The sequence below is a fragment of the Crocodylus siamensis genome, chromosome 4, assembly GCF_052110815.1.
Source record: "Crocodylus siamensis isolate JL-2025a chromosome 4, ASM5211081v1, whole genome shotgun sequence".
Classification (NCBI taxonomy): Eukaryota; Metazoa; Chordata; order Crocodylia; family Crocodylidae; genus Crocodylus; species Crocodylus siamensis.
This window is the reverse complement of record NC_143398.1, coordinates 169,302,078-169,317,079: the sequence shown is the minus strand read 5'-3', so window position 1 is coordinate 169,317,079 and position 15,002 is coordinate 169,302,078. Positions and strand designations below refer to the sequence as shown.

The window sequence follows — 15,002 nt, the reverse complement described above, 5'->3', positions numbered from 1 at the left end:
ACCTGTACTTCCTTAGCTTGCTTGCAAGAATGTGGTGAAAGACCATATCAAAAACCTTGCTAAAGTTACAGTATATCATATCTACTGCCCTCCCCACCTCCACAGAACCAGTTATCTTATCACAGAAGGTAATCAGGTTGGTCAGGAATGACTCGCCTTTGGTGAATCCATGCTGACTGTTCCTTATGATTTGTTCTCCAAGTGCTTAGAAATGGATTCCTTGAGGACCTGCTGCATAATTTTTCCAGGGACTGAGGTGAGGCTGACTGGTCTGTAGTTCCTCAGGTCCTCCTTTTTCCCTTTCTTAATGATGGACACTATATTTGCCCTTTTCCAGTCACCTGGGAGCTATCCTGATCACCACAAGTTTTCAAAGATAATGGCCAGCAGCTCTGCAGTCACATCAGCCAACTCCCTCAGCACCCTCAGGTGCATTGCATCCCGCCCCTAATTTTTCTACATAGTCCCTAACCTGTTTGTTTGCCACTGTCAGCTGCTCACTTCTTCCCCACACTGTGATGCCAGGTGCAGTAGTCTGAGGGCTGACCTTGCTTGTGAAGACTGAGGTAAAAAAGGCATTGAATACTTCTGCCTTTTTCACATCATCTGTCACTAGGTTGCCTTCACAATTCAGTAAGGGGCTCAAACTTTCCCTAATCTTCCTCTTGTTGCTGACATACTTGTAGAAACCCTTCTGAACCCCCTAGCGCCGCCTACCGTCACTTTAGGGTGACGCAGCACCCTCAGAACCTCGCCCGCCACGACTTTGATGGTAAGATATATAATGTGGAGGCTGCCAGTTTCCCTAATGGACGGTCTAGTTGTTCGTCCCTATTCCAGACTGGGGATTTTAATAAGCGTCCTGCCTTAAGGGCAATGCGTGCCTCCAAGCCTCCCCCTTAGCACGCCCCAAGCCTCGCAGCTATTCCGGGGGACGCTTGTATGGTCCCTCGCCCCTCGGGTGCCCTTGTTCTCACTCTCGGGCACCGGGGCTCTTCGCCCACCTGGCGCCTCCTTGGGTCGGGCCCCAATCTCTGGCCCGTTCCCCACGCCCTGGGCCTATCACGCTGGCGCCCAGCTACTTGCTGGCGCCTCCTGGGTCGGCTCCTCCAGCGCCGCTCACTACCGGCCCCCTGGGCCGGGTTCTAGCCGGCGCCTGGCTAATCGCCGGCTCTGCCTGAGTCTGGAGCACTCCCTGCGCCCTAGCCTCGGCGCCCTCGGGCCGGCTCACTCCCTGCGCCCTAGCCTCGGCGCCCTCGGGCCGGCTCACTCCCTGCGCCCTAGCCTCGGCGCCCTCGGGCCGGCTCACTCCCTGCGCCCTAGCCTCGGCGCCCTCGGGCCGGCTCACTCCCTGCGCCCTAGCCTCGGCGCCCTCGGGCCGGCTCACTCCCTGCGCCCTAGCCTCGGCGCCCTCGGGCCGGCTCACTCCCTGCGCCCTAGCCTCGGCGCCCTCGGGCCGGCTCACTCCCTGCGCCCTAGCCTCGGCGCCCTCGGGCCGGCTCACTCCCTGCGCCCTAGCCTCGGCGCCCTCGGGCCGGCTCACTCCCTGCGCCCTAGCCTCGGCGCCCTCGGGCCGGCTCACTCCCTGCGCCCGGATCTCGGGTCTCTCGCCACCCTAGTCTCGGCGCCCTTGGGCAAGCACTACCGCCGCCCTCGTCTCGGCGCCCTCGGGTGGCTAGCTAGGCTGGTCTCGCCGCACTAGCCTTGGCTCAATCGCCGCCCTAGTCTCAGCGCCCTCGAGTGGCTAGCTAGGCTGCTCTCACCGCGCTAGCCTTGGCTCAATCGCCGCCCTAGTCTCGGCGCCCTTGAGCCGGCACTACCACCGCCCTAATCTCAGTGCCCTCGGGTGGCTGGCACTATCGCCGCCCTGGCCTAAGCTCTATCGCCGCCCTGGCCTCGGCGCCCTCGGGCCGGCTCACTATCGCCGCCCTAATCTCAGCGCCCTTGGGTGGCTAGCTAGGCCGCTCTCGCCGCGCTCTGTCTCTGCCCTGCTCCGGGCCTTGCCCTCTCGGGCTGACTCTGCGCCTCCTGCGCTCTGTCACTGCTCCGCTCCAGGGTTAAACACCGCCCTTCTGGGCTGGGGTCTGTAACCCGCACACTGCGCCTCCCTGGCGCAATACCATGCCCAGCCGCACTGACACTAGTGCCCCCGGCACTGTGCCTCAACTGGGCCCTGGGAACCCCCAAGCTGTTGGGGAGCTCCCCTGAGGCCTCCTCGCTCCCCTACAGCCTCCCCGGTCCTCCGGATGTAAACTATAACTAAACACTCAAGCCTGGCTATAACATAAGCAAAGGCTCCACACGCCTAATAACTCCAAGCCCCACCAGGGCTCTCAATCCTACCTCCAGTTAGGGCGATCCTGTTCCCTGCATCCTTGCAGCCGGTCAGCTGAAGTAGTAGCCACTAACCCCGGCCGCTCAGCTCAGCCGCAGAGCTCCTGCTCCTGCGGCAGCCAGAAGGGAACTGTGTCTCAGGCTCTGGCCTGAGCTGGTTATAAAGGCCTGGCCCTGCCCCCTCCCGGTCATGTGACCGCCTGGTTGCCCTGGTAACCCGGCACCTGAGCTGCCTGGGTGATTGGCAGCTCTGCCAATCACCCTCACAATCACGGAGCACCTCTGTGACTCCGTGACACCCTTCTTGTTACCCTTCATGCCCCTTGCTAGCTAAAACTCCAGTTGTGCTTTGGCCATCCTGATTTCATCCCTACATGCCCAAGCAATACTCTTGTACTCCTCTTTAGTAGTTTGTCCACGTTTCCACTTGCTCAAGAGCAGCAATGTAGATATATGCTTAATTTTGTTGAAGTCCTACTTCCATTCCTAAAGTCCTTTTCAAAATCTGGCCTCTAGTGTATACAGAATCAGTCTTTTTGCTTATCATTATATGGGGCTTATCACTATATGGGGCTAGTGCAGGAGGTTTAGTGGATTATTTAAATGACCTGTACAGAACACCTGACTCCAAAGTCTTTTGCACCAATGCATGCTGACTGTATATGTGACACAAGGTGCTGTTCATGCATTCATTCTTAGAACAACTTCATTCCTTGGAAGCACACACAAAAGGGCTAAAGTTTTACCTCTGTAATGAGGAAGAATACTGAGCTACTTCTGGTTCTTCACTAAAAGGGTATTTCTCAGGTTTTACCTCAGGGGATATCACTATTGGTATTGACTTTTCAAGGGACATCCACTTTAATGATCTGTCTGAAGGATCTTAGCTATTGTGTGCTCCTGGCCAGGATATTTATCTTCCCCTTTTATTTAACTTTCTGTACTGATTTTTCAGTTAATGAAGAGCAGCAAATTATAGGGTCTCTTACTTTGATAGCTATGATAATGCCCTACTGTTTCCTTTTAAATACTGGGCCCAGTTCATTGGTGTGATTTCACTGAAGTTGCATAGAGTTAGACTAAAGATAAAGTTGGTCCTTACCATCAAATAAATGAGATGGGGCTAGGAAAGAGGCAGTTGGGAATGAGGTACTCTACTCCCATTGAAATTGAGTGAAATCTGGACACTTCACTCCTCCTTTGAAAATTTCAGCTAACATTGCCATTTTTATATAAAATATATAATAGCAACTGAACTGGACTACAAAAGATCCAAACTGCTCCACAAGTCAGGATGAATCTGATCTGGAGTCTTTGTTTGGCTTAAAATGCAAATCAGAGTTTGGATCCAGGAATCAGGGTTGAGCTGTCTCTAAAGCAAGCAATTTTCCTGATCTATGAAATGGTTACCAAAGGAGAATTAAACAAGCACTCCTCAACAAGCTCTGAAATCCAGCACATAGGGTTATGGGCCTATCTCCTCCCCTCTCTGTCATCTTTATTAGGCTACCATGAATTAAATCCTCTCTACAGTTGTGCAGGGCACATTAAACATCAGCTGTTCTAGCCACTCACACAAGAGCCAGAGGGAAGTCTGATTTTATTACTTAACAGTAACCTTGGCAGGAGAGATTTGGCCCCAGATTTTGGTTTTATAGAAAGCTAAAACTAATAGAATTTTTCTAATGAAATTCCAGTGAAAGCAGCTTAAAATAAATATGGTAAAATAAATAAAATTCCACTGCAGGGTTTGCAAACTTTGTTTCTAGCATAATTCCTACATAGTGATATAGTGACTCAGACTATGAATCCTGGCAGTATCTCCTCTTATCTTTTGCTGTCTAGGTGCAGAATGATGCCCTTCTCTAAATGATCCTTTTCTTCCACAGGAGACTGCACTGCACTCGGAATTACATCCACATGCACTTGTTTGTCTCTTTCATGCTAAGAGCTGTCAGCATCTTTATCAAGGACAAAGTAGTGCATACTCACATAGGAGTCAAAGAGCTGGATTCTCTGCTGACGAATGATCTCCGAAGTGTTGTAGTGGCACCTGCAATAGACAAGTCACAATATGTAAGCATTAGACCCAGTGGAAAACTATTAGCTCATTAGCCAAGTATTTTCTGCATTAGGTTGTATTTTTTGTTACAAACTATATCCCTTTTAACCAGTTGATAACAAGGCAAAGCCATTTTAAAGTATTAGCACAAATCCTCAGGTAGTTTATGAGTGCCGGAAATCTGTTCCTGTTTATGTTTATATTGAGGAGCAAAAATTTTCACAAGAACTTAAGTCTCATTTTCAAAAATAACATAAGCACTTAGCAGCCTATGTCCCACTGACTCTCAAGGAAACTCAGGTTTTTTTGGCCACCTTTTTTAAGGTTGTTTTTCAACCTAAAGAGCAGAACCTCACGGATTTTCAAAAGCATCTAAATACCCCTAGGACAGGGGTTTTCAACATTTTTGGGTCAGTGTACCTCCAGCGGCCAGTCGAGAAGGCAGGAGTTCCCTGGCAGCCAGACAAGCAGTTGGCAAGTGTGCTGGTGGCACAGTGGTGGTGGAAGTGCTGGTGGCGACAGCACTTGCTGCCAAGTACCCCCTGAGGCCATCCCAAGTACCCCCAGAAGTACACGTACCCCCAGCTTGAGGGCAGTGTGCATGGGAAGCTTGTACAGCACCTGCCTTCAATACACCTGTTTCTGTGGGCTGTCACTAGTTGTTCACTTTCACACATTCTAATTCAATTATAAAGAAAAAAGAAAAAAATGAGAACAGTCCATAAAGAAAAATGGAGAGCCGATGGCCTATAAATAAATGTCTAATACTAACAAGGCAGACTGCCAGGAATGGCCTTGATGGTTTTTAAAATTTGCTAAATTTAACTATATTGACTTATTACTATTTTACTTGGATTCTTTCACAGGTGGGATGCAAGATTACTGTTGTGATGTTTATTTACTTCTTGGCCACCAACTACTACTGGATCCTAGTTGAAGGCCTCTACTTACATAGCCTGATATTTGTGGCTTTCTTTTCGGATACCAAGTACCTGTGGGGCTTCATCTTGATAGGCTGGGGTAAGGTCTATGGGCTTTTGTTATTCCTTTTATTTCTGATCAGGCTCATTGGATAGAGAAGATTCTGTCCTCCTGATATTCCTACCTGCTGCTCTTTTTCAACACTTAGATTCATTAAAAATGATGACAAGAAGAACTTGTGTCCTTAAATACCTTATTTTCTATCAGCAATGACAGGACACCACTGCTGGGTTCCCTGATGAAGGATGGTTTTAGCAGTCAGTAGATTGGTTAGGATGCAGGAGGTCTGGGTACTCTGAGACATCCACTTCTTGTACATTCCTAAAGAAGTTACTTAACTTTTCCTTTCCCCACTGTGAAATGGGAATAATGACACATAAATACAACCCTATCTTCCTGGCGTCTTGTGAGGGTAAATTGATTAATGTTTCATATAACCAAGTACAAAAAAATAGATTAGACAAACTTCTAGAGGATAGAACCATTGTAGCTATTAAGTACAACTGTCAGGGATGTAACCTCAAGCTTAGGGCATCCTTAAACCTGTGACTTCTGGTAACTGGGTAAGTATAACAGGGAATGAAGTATTCTCCATGCCCTATTTCTTATGCTCTTCCCTTAAAAAGCATCCACTACTTGCTACTGTTGGAGATGGGATACTGGGCTAGATGGCCAATTGGACTGACACACTATGGCAATTTTTATCATTTTCTCATCAAATGCTTTACAGATTAGACATATGTGATGATGATTACTATAAAATGCCCAGGAAAAAATTGAAGTAATAGATAACGTCCTCTCCTTACAGGTGAATCATCTATCCTCAAATTCCCCAACAAAGGGCATATCTACATATTGCCCTACGCTGATGTTGTTACTGCACCATGCTTTAGTACTTCATTTTGGAAATACTAAAGTACAGGACAGTAACTACCTGTGCTGTGCTGTGCTGTGCTGTGCTGTGTGCATGGTGCACGGTTAGTTCTGGCTACTACTTTGCTGTAGCAGCGTCTTAAAACGGGGGAGCACACTGCTACAGCAAAGTAGCTGCCAGTCATGTACAGACTCACACTACATCACTATGTTGCTAGGATCTCTATGTTGGTCATAGCATGTTGTACAGCGACGTACCATGTTGCTACGGCAACACAGGGTGACATGTAGATGTGCCCAAAATATTACAGTTGGTCATATTTGACCATATTACATATATCTGATAGTATAGTTCCCCATTGATATTTCATCCGTAGTATTAAAGATAAAATAAAGTCTAACTATATTTAGGCCTTAGTCCTATCCTGCAAGTTGGGGTGTGCAAAGCTTCGGTCTCTGATTCGATTCGAAGAAGATTTGGCCCAATTCGGAAACCAAATTACCAAATCCAAATCAAATTGTGAAACCAAAAAAACCCTCCGATATGGTCAAGGCAGTCCATGTTGTCAACTTGGTTGGCATCCGCTGTGTGGCACACAAGTTCCACCTTGTAGTCAGGGATGCCTTGGAGGGGGAGAGGGCTGTGGGTGGTGGTGCTGTCACTACCAGCCAGCTGATTTCAAAATGCAGAAAGGTGGCAGGCTATTTCCACTGCAGTATCAAGGGGGGCAAGATGTTACAGGACAGACAGGCAGAGCTGAGCATCCCACAACACAAAACCATGCATGATGTAGAGACTCAGTGGAACTCCACATACTTGATGCTCAAAAGGCTGGTGGAGCAACAAGGCCATCCATGAGATAGCCTAGCTCAGGGAGATTGGGACACTGGCCCTTTTAACAGAGCGGAGTGGGATACCATCTCCCAGATCTTGGTGGTCCTCAAGTCATTCCTTAAGGCCACTGAGACCCTCAGCACTGGGAATGCCCTCCTTAGCCAGGTGATCCCCATAGTGAGGGAGCTTGAGAATGAAATGGAGAAGTTCCAGGAAATCATTGTTCCTGGATGGGGCAGGCTCCTATCACCAGAGGTGCAGGCAATGGTGAAGCAGCTGAAGGAGGGCATCAAAAAATGGCTGGATCCATTGTGGTCCAGTATGGTTCATGTGCTGGTGGGCATGTATGACCTGAGGGTGAAGGGGAGCATATGCAGTACCAAAACCCTTGATCACTGGACGGAGGTGCTGGTGAACAGAGTCAGGGAGGTAAAAGGGCAGAGGCGAGGGGACATGGAAGAAGGGGATCCATTTTCCCATGTCAGCACTCCCAGCACCAACCAGTCTTCTCCACACCAGCCACTGCCAATGTGGGCCAAGGGCATGGCTTCAATGTTGGGGTCAAGACACACCAGACCCCAGTGTCAGGTAGGTAGCACCAAGGCTTCACTGGTTACCCATCTCACTGAGGACATGGAGCCACTGGACTGCAGCCCCTTGGCCTATTGGGCAACCTGCAGCCAGATGTGGCAGGATCTGGCCACAGTTGCCCAGCAACACCTGTCCTGTCCACTGACCAGTGTTACAAGTGAGAGGGTGTTCAGTATTGCTGGGGATGTCGTCACACCCCACTGCACCTGCTTGGATCCTGGTTTGGTGGAGCAGATGGTGTTCCTGAAGGTGAATCCCCCACTGCTGGGGTTCCCCAAGCTCCACCTGCAGACAGAGTGAGTGCCACCCTCCTCACTCTGTCCACACCTATTTGCATTATTTTTTTAAAATCATTTAATGCCCTGCTCTCAGAGCTGGAGATGGCACTCACTACATCACCAGCCAGCAGGGGAAAAACATGTCCCTGCTGAGCTCCCATGCCAGGATGAACTTGGAGGTCTGGGCTGGACCTATGGGGAAGGAAGAGGCACCAGGTCCTGGGCATGACCTAAAACCGCACCCAGCCAGGGTTGGGAGGCCTGGTGGGACTGCCGGTGGTGCAGCAGCCCCCAAGAAATGCCAGGAATGAGGACCTTCCTGGTCAAAGGCAGGTCCAGCCACTACACGCATGCACAGTCTTGGCTGGAGAAAGCCTAGACCTGGAAGATCTTTGAGAGGCCTGAGGCTTGCTGGTTGCAGTGGAATTGTGAGGCTCCAGGTGAGCTTAGCTGCCTGGGATGCCATCTATGAGGTATGGGCTTTTGGATTTAAAACCCTTAATCTGGCTAAAGAAGCAACTAGTTGGTATGTGTGTGCCCTTCCTGGATGGAAGGAATACTAAAGAAGCCAAAGGCTGGCATGCAATGCAGGCAAGAAAGTCAGTCAGTGAAAATGTAAATTGAGGTGTGAGGGGGTGAGAGACAGGCTGGCTGGTGGGGGTGAGAGGCGGGTGGTATGTAGCAGGTAAAAGTGCAGCGGTGTCTGAGAAGTCAGATGTCAGGCAGGTTGTAGTGTGTCATAAGTCAAATGTCTATATTGAGTCCATGAGTTTCTATACCTAGGAGGCTGATGAAGTGAAGTTCAGACCCGTCTGTGAAAAGTGGTTTGTAAATTCCCTATGAGGATCAAGACTGAAAGACTGGAGACAGAGTGGTTTTCTTGTTAGAAATGTGCCCCCACGGGTAGTTGGATATTCTTGTCTGTAATAGATTCTGGTGCAGTTTGTGGGGTACCGGAGATATGTTGGCAGGTTTTGCATTTCTTGTCATGGCACGGTCTGGACCATTCAGTGCGTCTTGGACTGTAGGAAGTTGGCTTCTGGTGAGAAGGTTAGTGAAGTTCATTGCTTGTTTGAATTTACAAACCACTTTTCACAAATGAGCATATGAACTTCACTTCACCAGCCTCCTAAGTACAGAAACTCATGACTCAATATAGACATTGGATTTATGACACACTACAACCTGCCTGACATCTGACTCCCCAGGTAGCAGGTACCTCTCCACTTCTACCTGCTACATCCCCCTTCCACCCCGCCTCCCCACAGCTTGTCTCTCACCCCCTGATGTCTCAATTTACATTTTCACTGACCAGCTTTCTTGCCTGCATTGCATGCCAGCCTCTGGCTTCTTTACTATTCCTTCCGTCCAGGAAGAGCACACACCCAACTGCAGATGCTTCCTCAGCCTGATGAAGGGCTTTTAAACCCAAAAGCTTGCAAAGACGCATTTCTCCAACTATTCAGTTGGTCTAATAAAAGATATCAGATTGACCTAAGAACCTTGTCTGGGCTATGTCCTTAGACCAACACAGCTACAACCTACACCCCTTAACACACACAAGTGACACAAGTTTTGCTTTCAGCAGTTTGAGGTGCAGTTTCATAGAAACCCTGCACTACTCAGGCTGAAACCTGGCAGGCCTCTCTCATGCCCGCACAAGGGACTATGTATGTGGCAGGATAGGTGCTAATGAGGGCGGCCATGTAATGCCCCACTCTCAGAGCTGAAGGCAGCAGTTTAGTTTCTCACCAACCAGCAGGGAAAGAACATGTCCCTGTTGAGCTCCCGTGCCAGGAAGAACTCGGAGGTATAAGGGCTGGGGCTATATGGGGAGGAAAAGGCCCCACATCATCCAGGGAATGACCTAAAACTGCACCCTGCCAGGGTGAGGAGGCCTGGGTGGGATTGCCAATGGCACGGCAGCTTCAGGAAATGCCAGGACCACAAACCTCCCTGGTGAAAGGCGGGTAGGAGCAGGAGGCACCTGATAACCTCCAGCCACCACACAGTCCTGGCTGAGAAAAGCCCAGACCTGTAAGATCTTTGAGAGGCCTGAGGCTTACTGGTTGCAGTGGAGTTGTGAGGGTGAGAACAGGGGCTATCCTCCCCGCAATTTTCACCCCGCTGCACCTGAACACACACACAATGTGACACGTCACAAGTTTTGCTTTGAACAGTTTGAGATGCTGTTTCCCAGAAATCCCTGCACCTAACTCCTTGAAACCTGGCAGGCATCATGGCCTCAGAAGGGAATACCATCCCTGCTGTTTTCATCCAAATCTGCCAAATAATGACAAAGTATAGGTATTTCAGTAATTCCCTATTATAGTCTATGGCTGAATCACTGAATCTCTCTGAATCAGCGCTGAATCTTCCGAAGCCAATTTGGACGAATTCTGAATCTCCAAATTGAATCACTGTCCTCCGAATCGGCTGAATCTGAATCCAAATCAAATACTTCCCTATTTTCACAGACCTACTGGCAAGTGTCAACAGTGTCAACCTTGATCCAGCTGTTTCATTTCTTCAGTTTCAGCAAAGGTACCTGACTATAGAGCTTCCCCCATGGATGTGGGGCCAAATCCTATTCCACCCTGCTTGAATCCCTGAAAAAAATGTTCCTACAAAAGGTAGGGGGTAGGGGGGTGTTCTTTCTCCTCACCACTTTTTTATAACTTAGCCTGAAGACCTATTAATTATTGTATACTTTTAAAGTCATCTTCTCTTGTTAGGGAAAGAGGGAATGGAGGGTTAAATAAAGAAAAGGGTTTTACGTCTTTTAAAATATCTAGTTTTATGAATCCCAAAGTTTCTCTCATTTCTGCTGAGCACCTGTAAAGTAGCTCCCTTCAATGATGAACAGGCTGATGCAAGTTTATGAATTAAAGGCATAAAGTTACTCAAGAGAAAAAAACAACCTAGGCCACATTTAGCCCTGATATAGACACACTCTAGTCACAGTACAAATTTGACACATCAGGTTTCTATAAGTCATCATCGTTAGTTCCTGGAAAACCAGGTCTGCTTTCTAATTATCCTTCTAACCCTCTATTGCTGTAAACACATAATTAGTGCAGTTCAGATCCCTTTGGCACCCTTCTTGGTAACTTGTAGTAGGTGGCAGTCGTTTCCATTGGCAGGAAAATGCTTGATTCAGTATATTAAGTCACAGTGATCAGTAGCAGCTTGGATACATTCAGGTTCTGCTCCTGACTCTCACACAGATATTTCCTATATGTCCTCCACTAAATCATTTGATCTCCCTGAATCTGCTTCCCTATCTCAAACTCCACAAGGGTCAGTAATGAAATACAGAAACACTAAGAGACATAATGGGTTGCTCTGTGCAGTATGATTTGTGATCTCTGGAAGAAGCTTTTGAAATTTAGGGTGAGACTTTTAATGGCTCCTAAGAGGGCTAGACTCCCAAATTCCACCGGACTGTTCAGAGCTGCTTCTCCTTTTCTGACTGTTCTAAAGCCCTGGACTCAACACCAGAAGGGATCATACCAGAAACCATCAAGATGTACTAGATACGGGATTAGGCATGGGGTATATAGATCTTCTACCAAACATCTCCTTATCAGTGCTGTTTATTGAGAAAGTGTGGGGTCCCTGCTAAAGCTTATGGTGATACTATCACACACTATGCAAAGTGCCTCAAAAATGATAGTACTCTGGAACTGTTACTATAATGCTTTCCCCTCCAAAAACAGGAGGGAGCTCTCTCTTCTTGTAGCAAATGGATAGATATAGTAACTAAATCAGTTTTTGTCCTTCATGAACAGCTAACATTCCATTGTTAGTTATTTCCTTGTAAATTACTTCTTACTGTCAATAGCCTTTTTATTAGCATATCCTTTTTTTACAGCAGTGGATGTATCACCTGTCTGTGCCATGGAATCACTTATAATTGAACATCCCTATGTTTTAATCACAGTAATGCTCACTTCTCAGTTGGCATTGCAGGGGAAAATATTGAAATGAGCACTTGACACTTTCTGGTTGCTATGCCAACTCTGTTTGGCACATCCTCCACTTAACTGCTATATTTTTTTTTTCACAAGTTGCAAATTTTCGTAAAGAATGTAGGAAATAGCATGGTCCGAGTGGTAGCCATCTTTCATTATGGGAAATATGCTTCATTTTTTAGGTCTTGGACTGGAGTTGGTGGGGGTGTAGGAAATAAGCAGACAAGTTGGCATGGTTAGGAATGGATGGGTACAGGTGAGGATGTGGGTTTAGGTTACAAACGGCTTGGAGATATGGGCTCTGGTCAGGATATTAGGCTGATCTAAATGCGTTCTTCAGGCCAGATTATCCTCCTCTTCAAAAGAAGAGCAACTTTGCTGGGGTCAAGCCAATGCAAATCAGAGTGAGCTCAGACCCCTGGGAAATTTTGTTCAGATCTTCAAGCCATTTTTGATTAATTAGAACACATATTCTCAGTCTTTCTTCTTGTGAGATCAGCCACCAGATTACAACATTAGTCAAAGATTATCTCCCTCTCTGCTCTGTTTTTTACAACATGAGTAGAAAAATGGCATATTACTTCAGACCTTCTCCACAGCACAGTAAATGCTAAGGTAGAATAAGCATGTACCAGGTGTGTTGCTCAAGAGATCTATGTGATCTTCTGTGACCAGGTAGTAGAAGACAGTTTGCTCCTTCCGTGCTTCTCCCCTCCCTTCCTATGTATTATTCATGAGAGTAAACAGGTTACTCATCTTACTTATACACTGAATATCGATCCCCATTAGGAAGTTAGCCAAGGTAAGCTCCACTAATAAGAACATCATTCTATTAAAATGGAATTAGCAATTTATGCCCTGTTCCTCTGAGCTGAATGCTTTAGTTTTCTCATCTTCCAGTATGATGTGAAACACCTCACAGAATGTTTCATTCATATAAAACCCATTTTATAGTATGAGTTGTAGTCTGATCTGTAATTCTAATGGCCTATGGCAATTAAAATTTAGTATGCAGTGGTTCGTCCTCTTGATTACAGCTAAACTGGAGTGGTTTCTGCTGAATGGAGTACCCCAAGCCATGCAATTGAAATGGCATATGTTTTATTAATGACCCAGAGTTAACCAGTGCCACTCTGATCATAGAAAGTTGAGAGAAAGCAATACTGAGTATCTACCATCTGCAGTACTGACAGCATTCCTTGGGGGTGACATTAGGAGCAGGCAAATCAGACTGGCATTTTCCCAAGGTAGTAGGTAGCTGCCATCCTGGTGTTCCATCTTCCCAACAATAGCATTCTGGGAAGCATCATTTAAATCCTATTATGCCCACATCATATTTGTATTGGGGCATCATCTTTTCCTTATCTTGCCTTCCAAAACCCTGTTATCCTTTGGGTCCTCACTTTTCATAAATTAATTGCTCAATTTACTTCATGATCATTAGTGTTTGTGTCAGTTAGTTGTCAGGCACTGTTGTAGTGAATACCTCTGACTATAAGCTAATATATTTGTTAATATCAGTACCCCAAATTTCCAAAAGTCTGTTGTAGTTTTCTGCTATACCTAATCAGCTAACTACACAGCAGGATAGTACCTGTATCAAGCCTTGTAGCTTTATTTTCTTCAAAAGCATTACTGTTTTATACTACCTGAAAATATTGACTCAGGCAAATTCTAACCAGATATTAATTTCTTCCTTTCTTTTTATTCTCCCATTCTTTCATTCTACAGTCCACCCTTTTTGCCTCATAAGCCTGCTTCTTGATATTCAAGGTATCACTTAAAATAATGGGGGCTCACCTTTTCAGCAAATTTGACCCACGCCTTTCCCAAGTGCTACTGATCCCCTGCCCCATCTGCTGCTCTGCTTTTTGCCCCCAGTGTTGTATTCCCTGCCTGAACTACCACCCTGCTTTCTGCTTCCTTCCCTATGCTTCCTGTCTGACTTGCTGCTTTCACTTCTGCTTCCTGCCCTATCTACCACTGTGCTGCCTGTTCCCTCCCCAATCTGTTGTGTGCCAAACATAGATGCTGCCCGTGTCACTTGTGTCACCCATGCCCCAGGCTGGCCACCCCTGACTTACGGTGAATACATTCAAACAATGGAAACACGTGTTGCAAGGACTAGCATTCAGTCTTCTATCCCCTTCTGAATAGATCTGCCCTTTCCCCACCAATCTCCATAGACTCTCTGTAGGATTTGGCCTAACCAACTATAATCCACCAAATACAAAGGATCATACAAGCACTTGCAAGAATTGAAGTGAGACTACACAGGATGCTAAGGAGATACTATGTGGAATATTTAGACTTCTGTTGAGGAATCCTTTTCCATTTCTAGGTTCTGTAATCTTATAAAATGGGGCTGTCTAATGTGTTTGGCCCCGCAGATCAGATCCAACCCTCAGCTCTCGCTGTTGCTGCTAACTCCCCACACCTTACCCCTGCCAACATTTTGAGTTGCCAGCAGCCGTGACTAAAGACTCACAAATCAGTGGTGGGCAAGGGGGTGGGAAGGGAAGCAACGCTGGCATATATCTGCCGGGTTCCACAGCTGAACCAGTGCAATGGCTCTAGCAACCATGCTAACAAGCCCTGTGGGCTGCAATGTAATCCACTAATTGGCCAGCTCTATTATAAATGATGTTTTGCCAGCACCTCCTTCCCCCCCTTTTAATGTAAATTCAGTGCTTTATCTTGAACTTACCTAGCTGACTACTTAGAACACATCTGAGTCAGTGTGTAAGGTCACCTGAACTCACAATGTCATTTCCATTAACTGGAGCAGCGGGAGTAGCAAGCTATCTTAAACCACTGCAATTATCATTAAAATTCCATCATGTCCATTAGGTCTTGCAGACTTGTAGCTCCCACGAATATTTCTCAAAAATCAGAGCTTCTCTGCATGTTTCATCTTCTAAATCAGAACTGTTTGATCAAATATAATCTAAAAATAGAAATATATTTAAAAACTACCAGACTTAGAATCATAGACAATTAGTGTTGGAAAGGACCTCAGGAGGTCATCTATTCCAACCCCCTGCTCAAAGCACACAAAAGCTTGTGAGAGAGAT

The 15,002-nt window shown here is 46.8% G+C and overlaps 1 protein-coding gene across 1 annotated transcript in view; it reads left to right on the top strand.

Moving 5' to 3' along the window:
- PTH2R (parathyroid hormone 2 receptor) overlaps positions 1-15,002 on the top strand; it is a 94,553-nt gene that overhangs the window by 51,160 nt on the left and 28,391 nt on the right. Inside the window, exons 6-7 of the mRNA XM_090041225.1 lie at positions 4,224-4,410; positions 5,263-5,416. Coding sequence (XP_089897351.1) covers positions 4,224-4,410; positions 5,263-5,416 — 341 coding nt within the window. The remainder of the gene's footprint in view (positions 1-4,223; positions 4,411-5,262; positions 5,417-15,002) is intronic.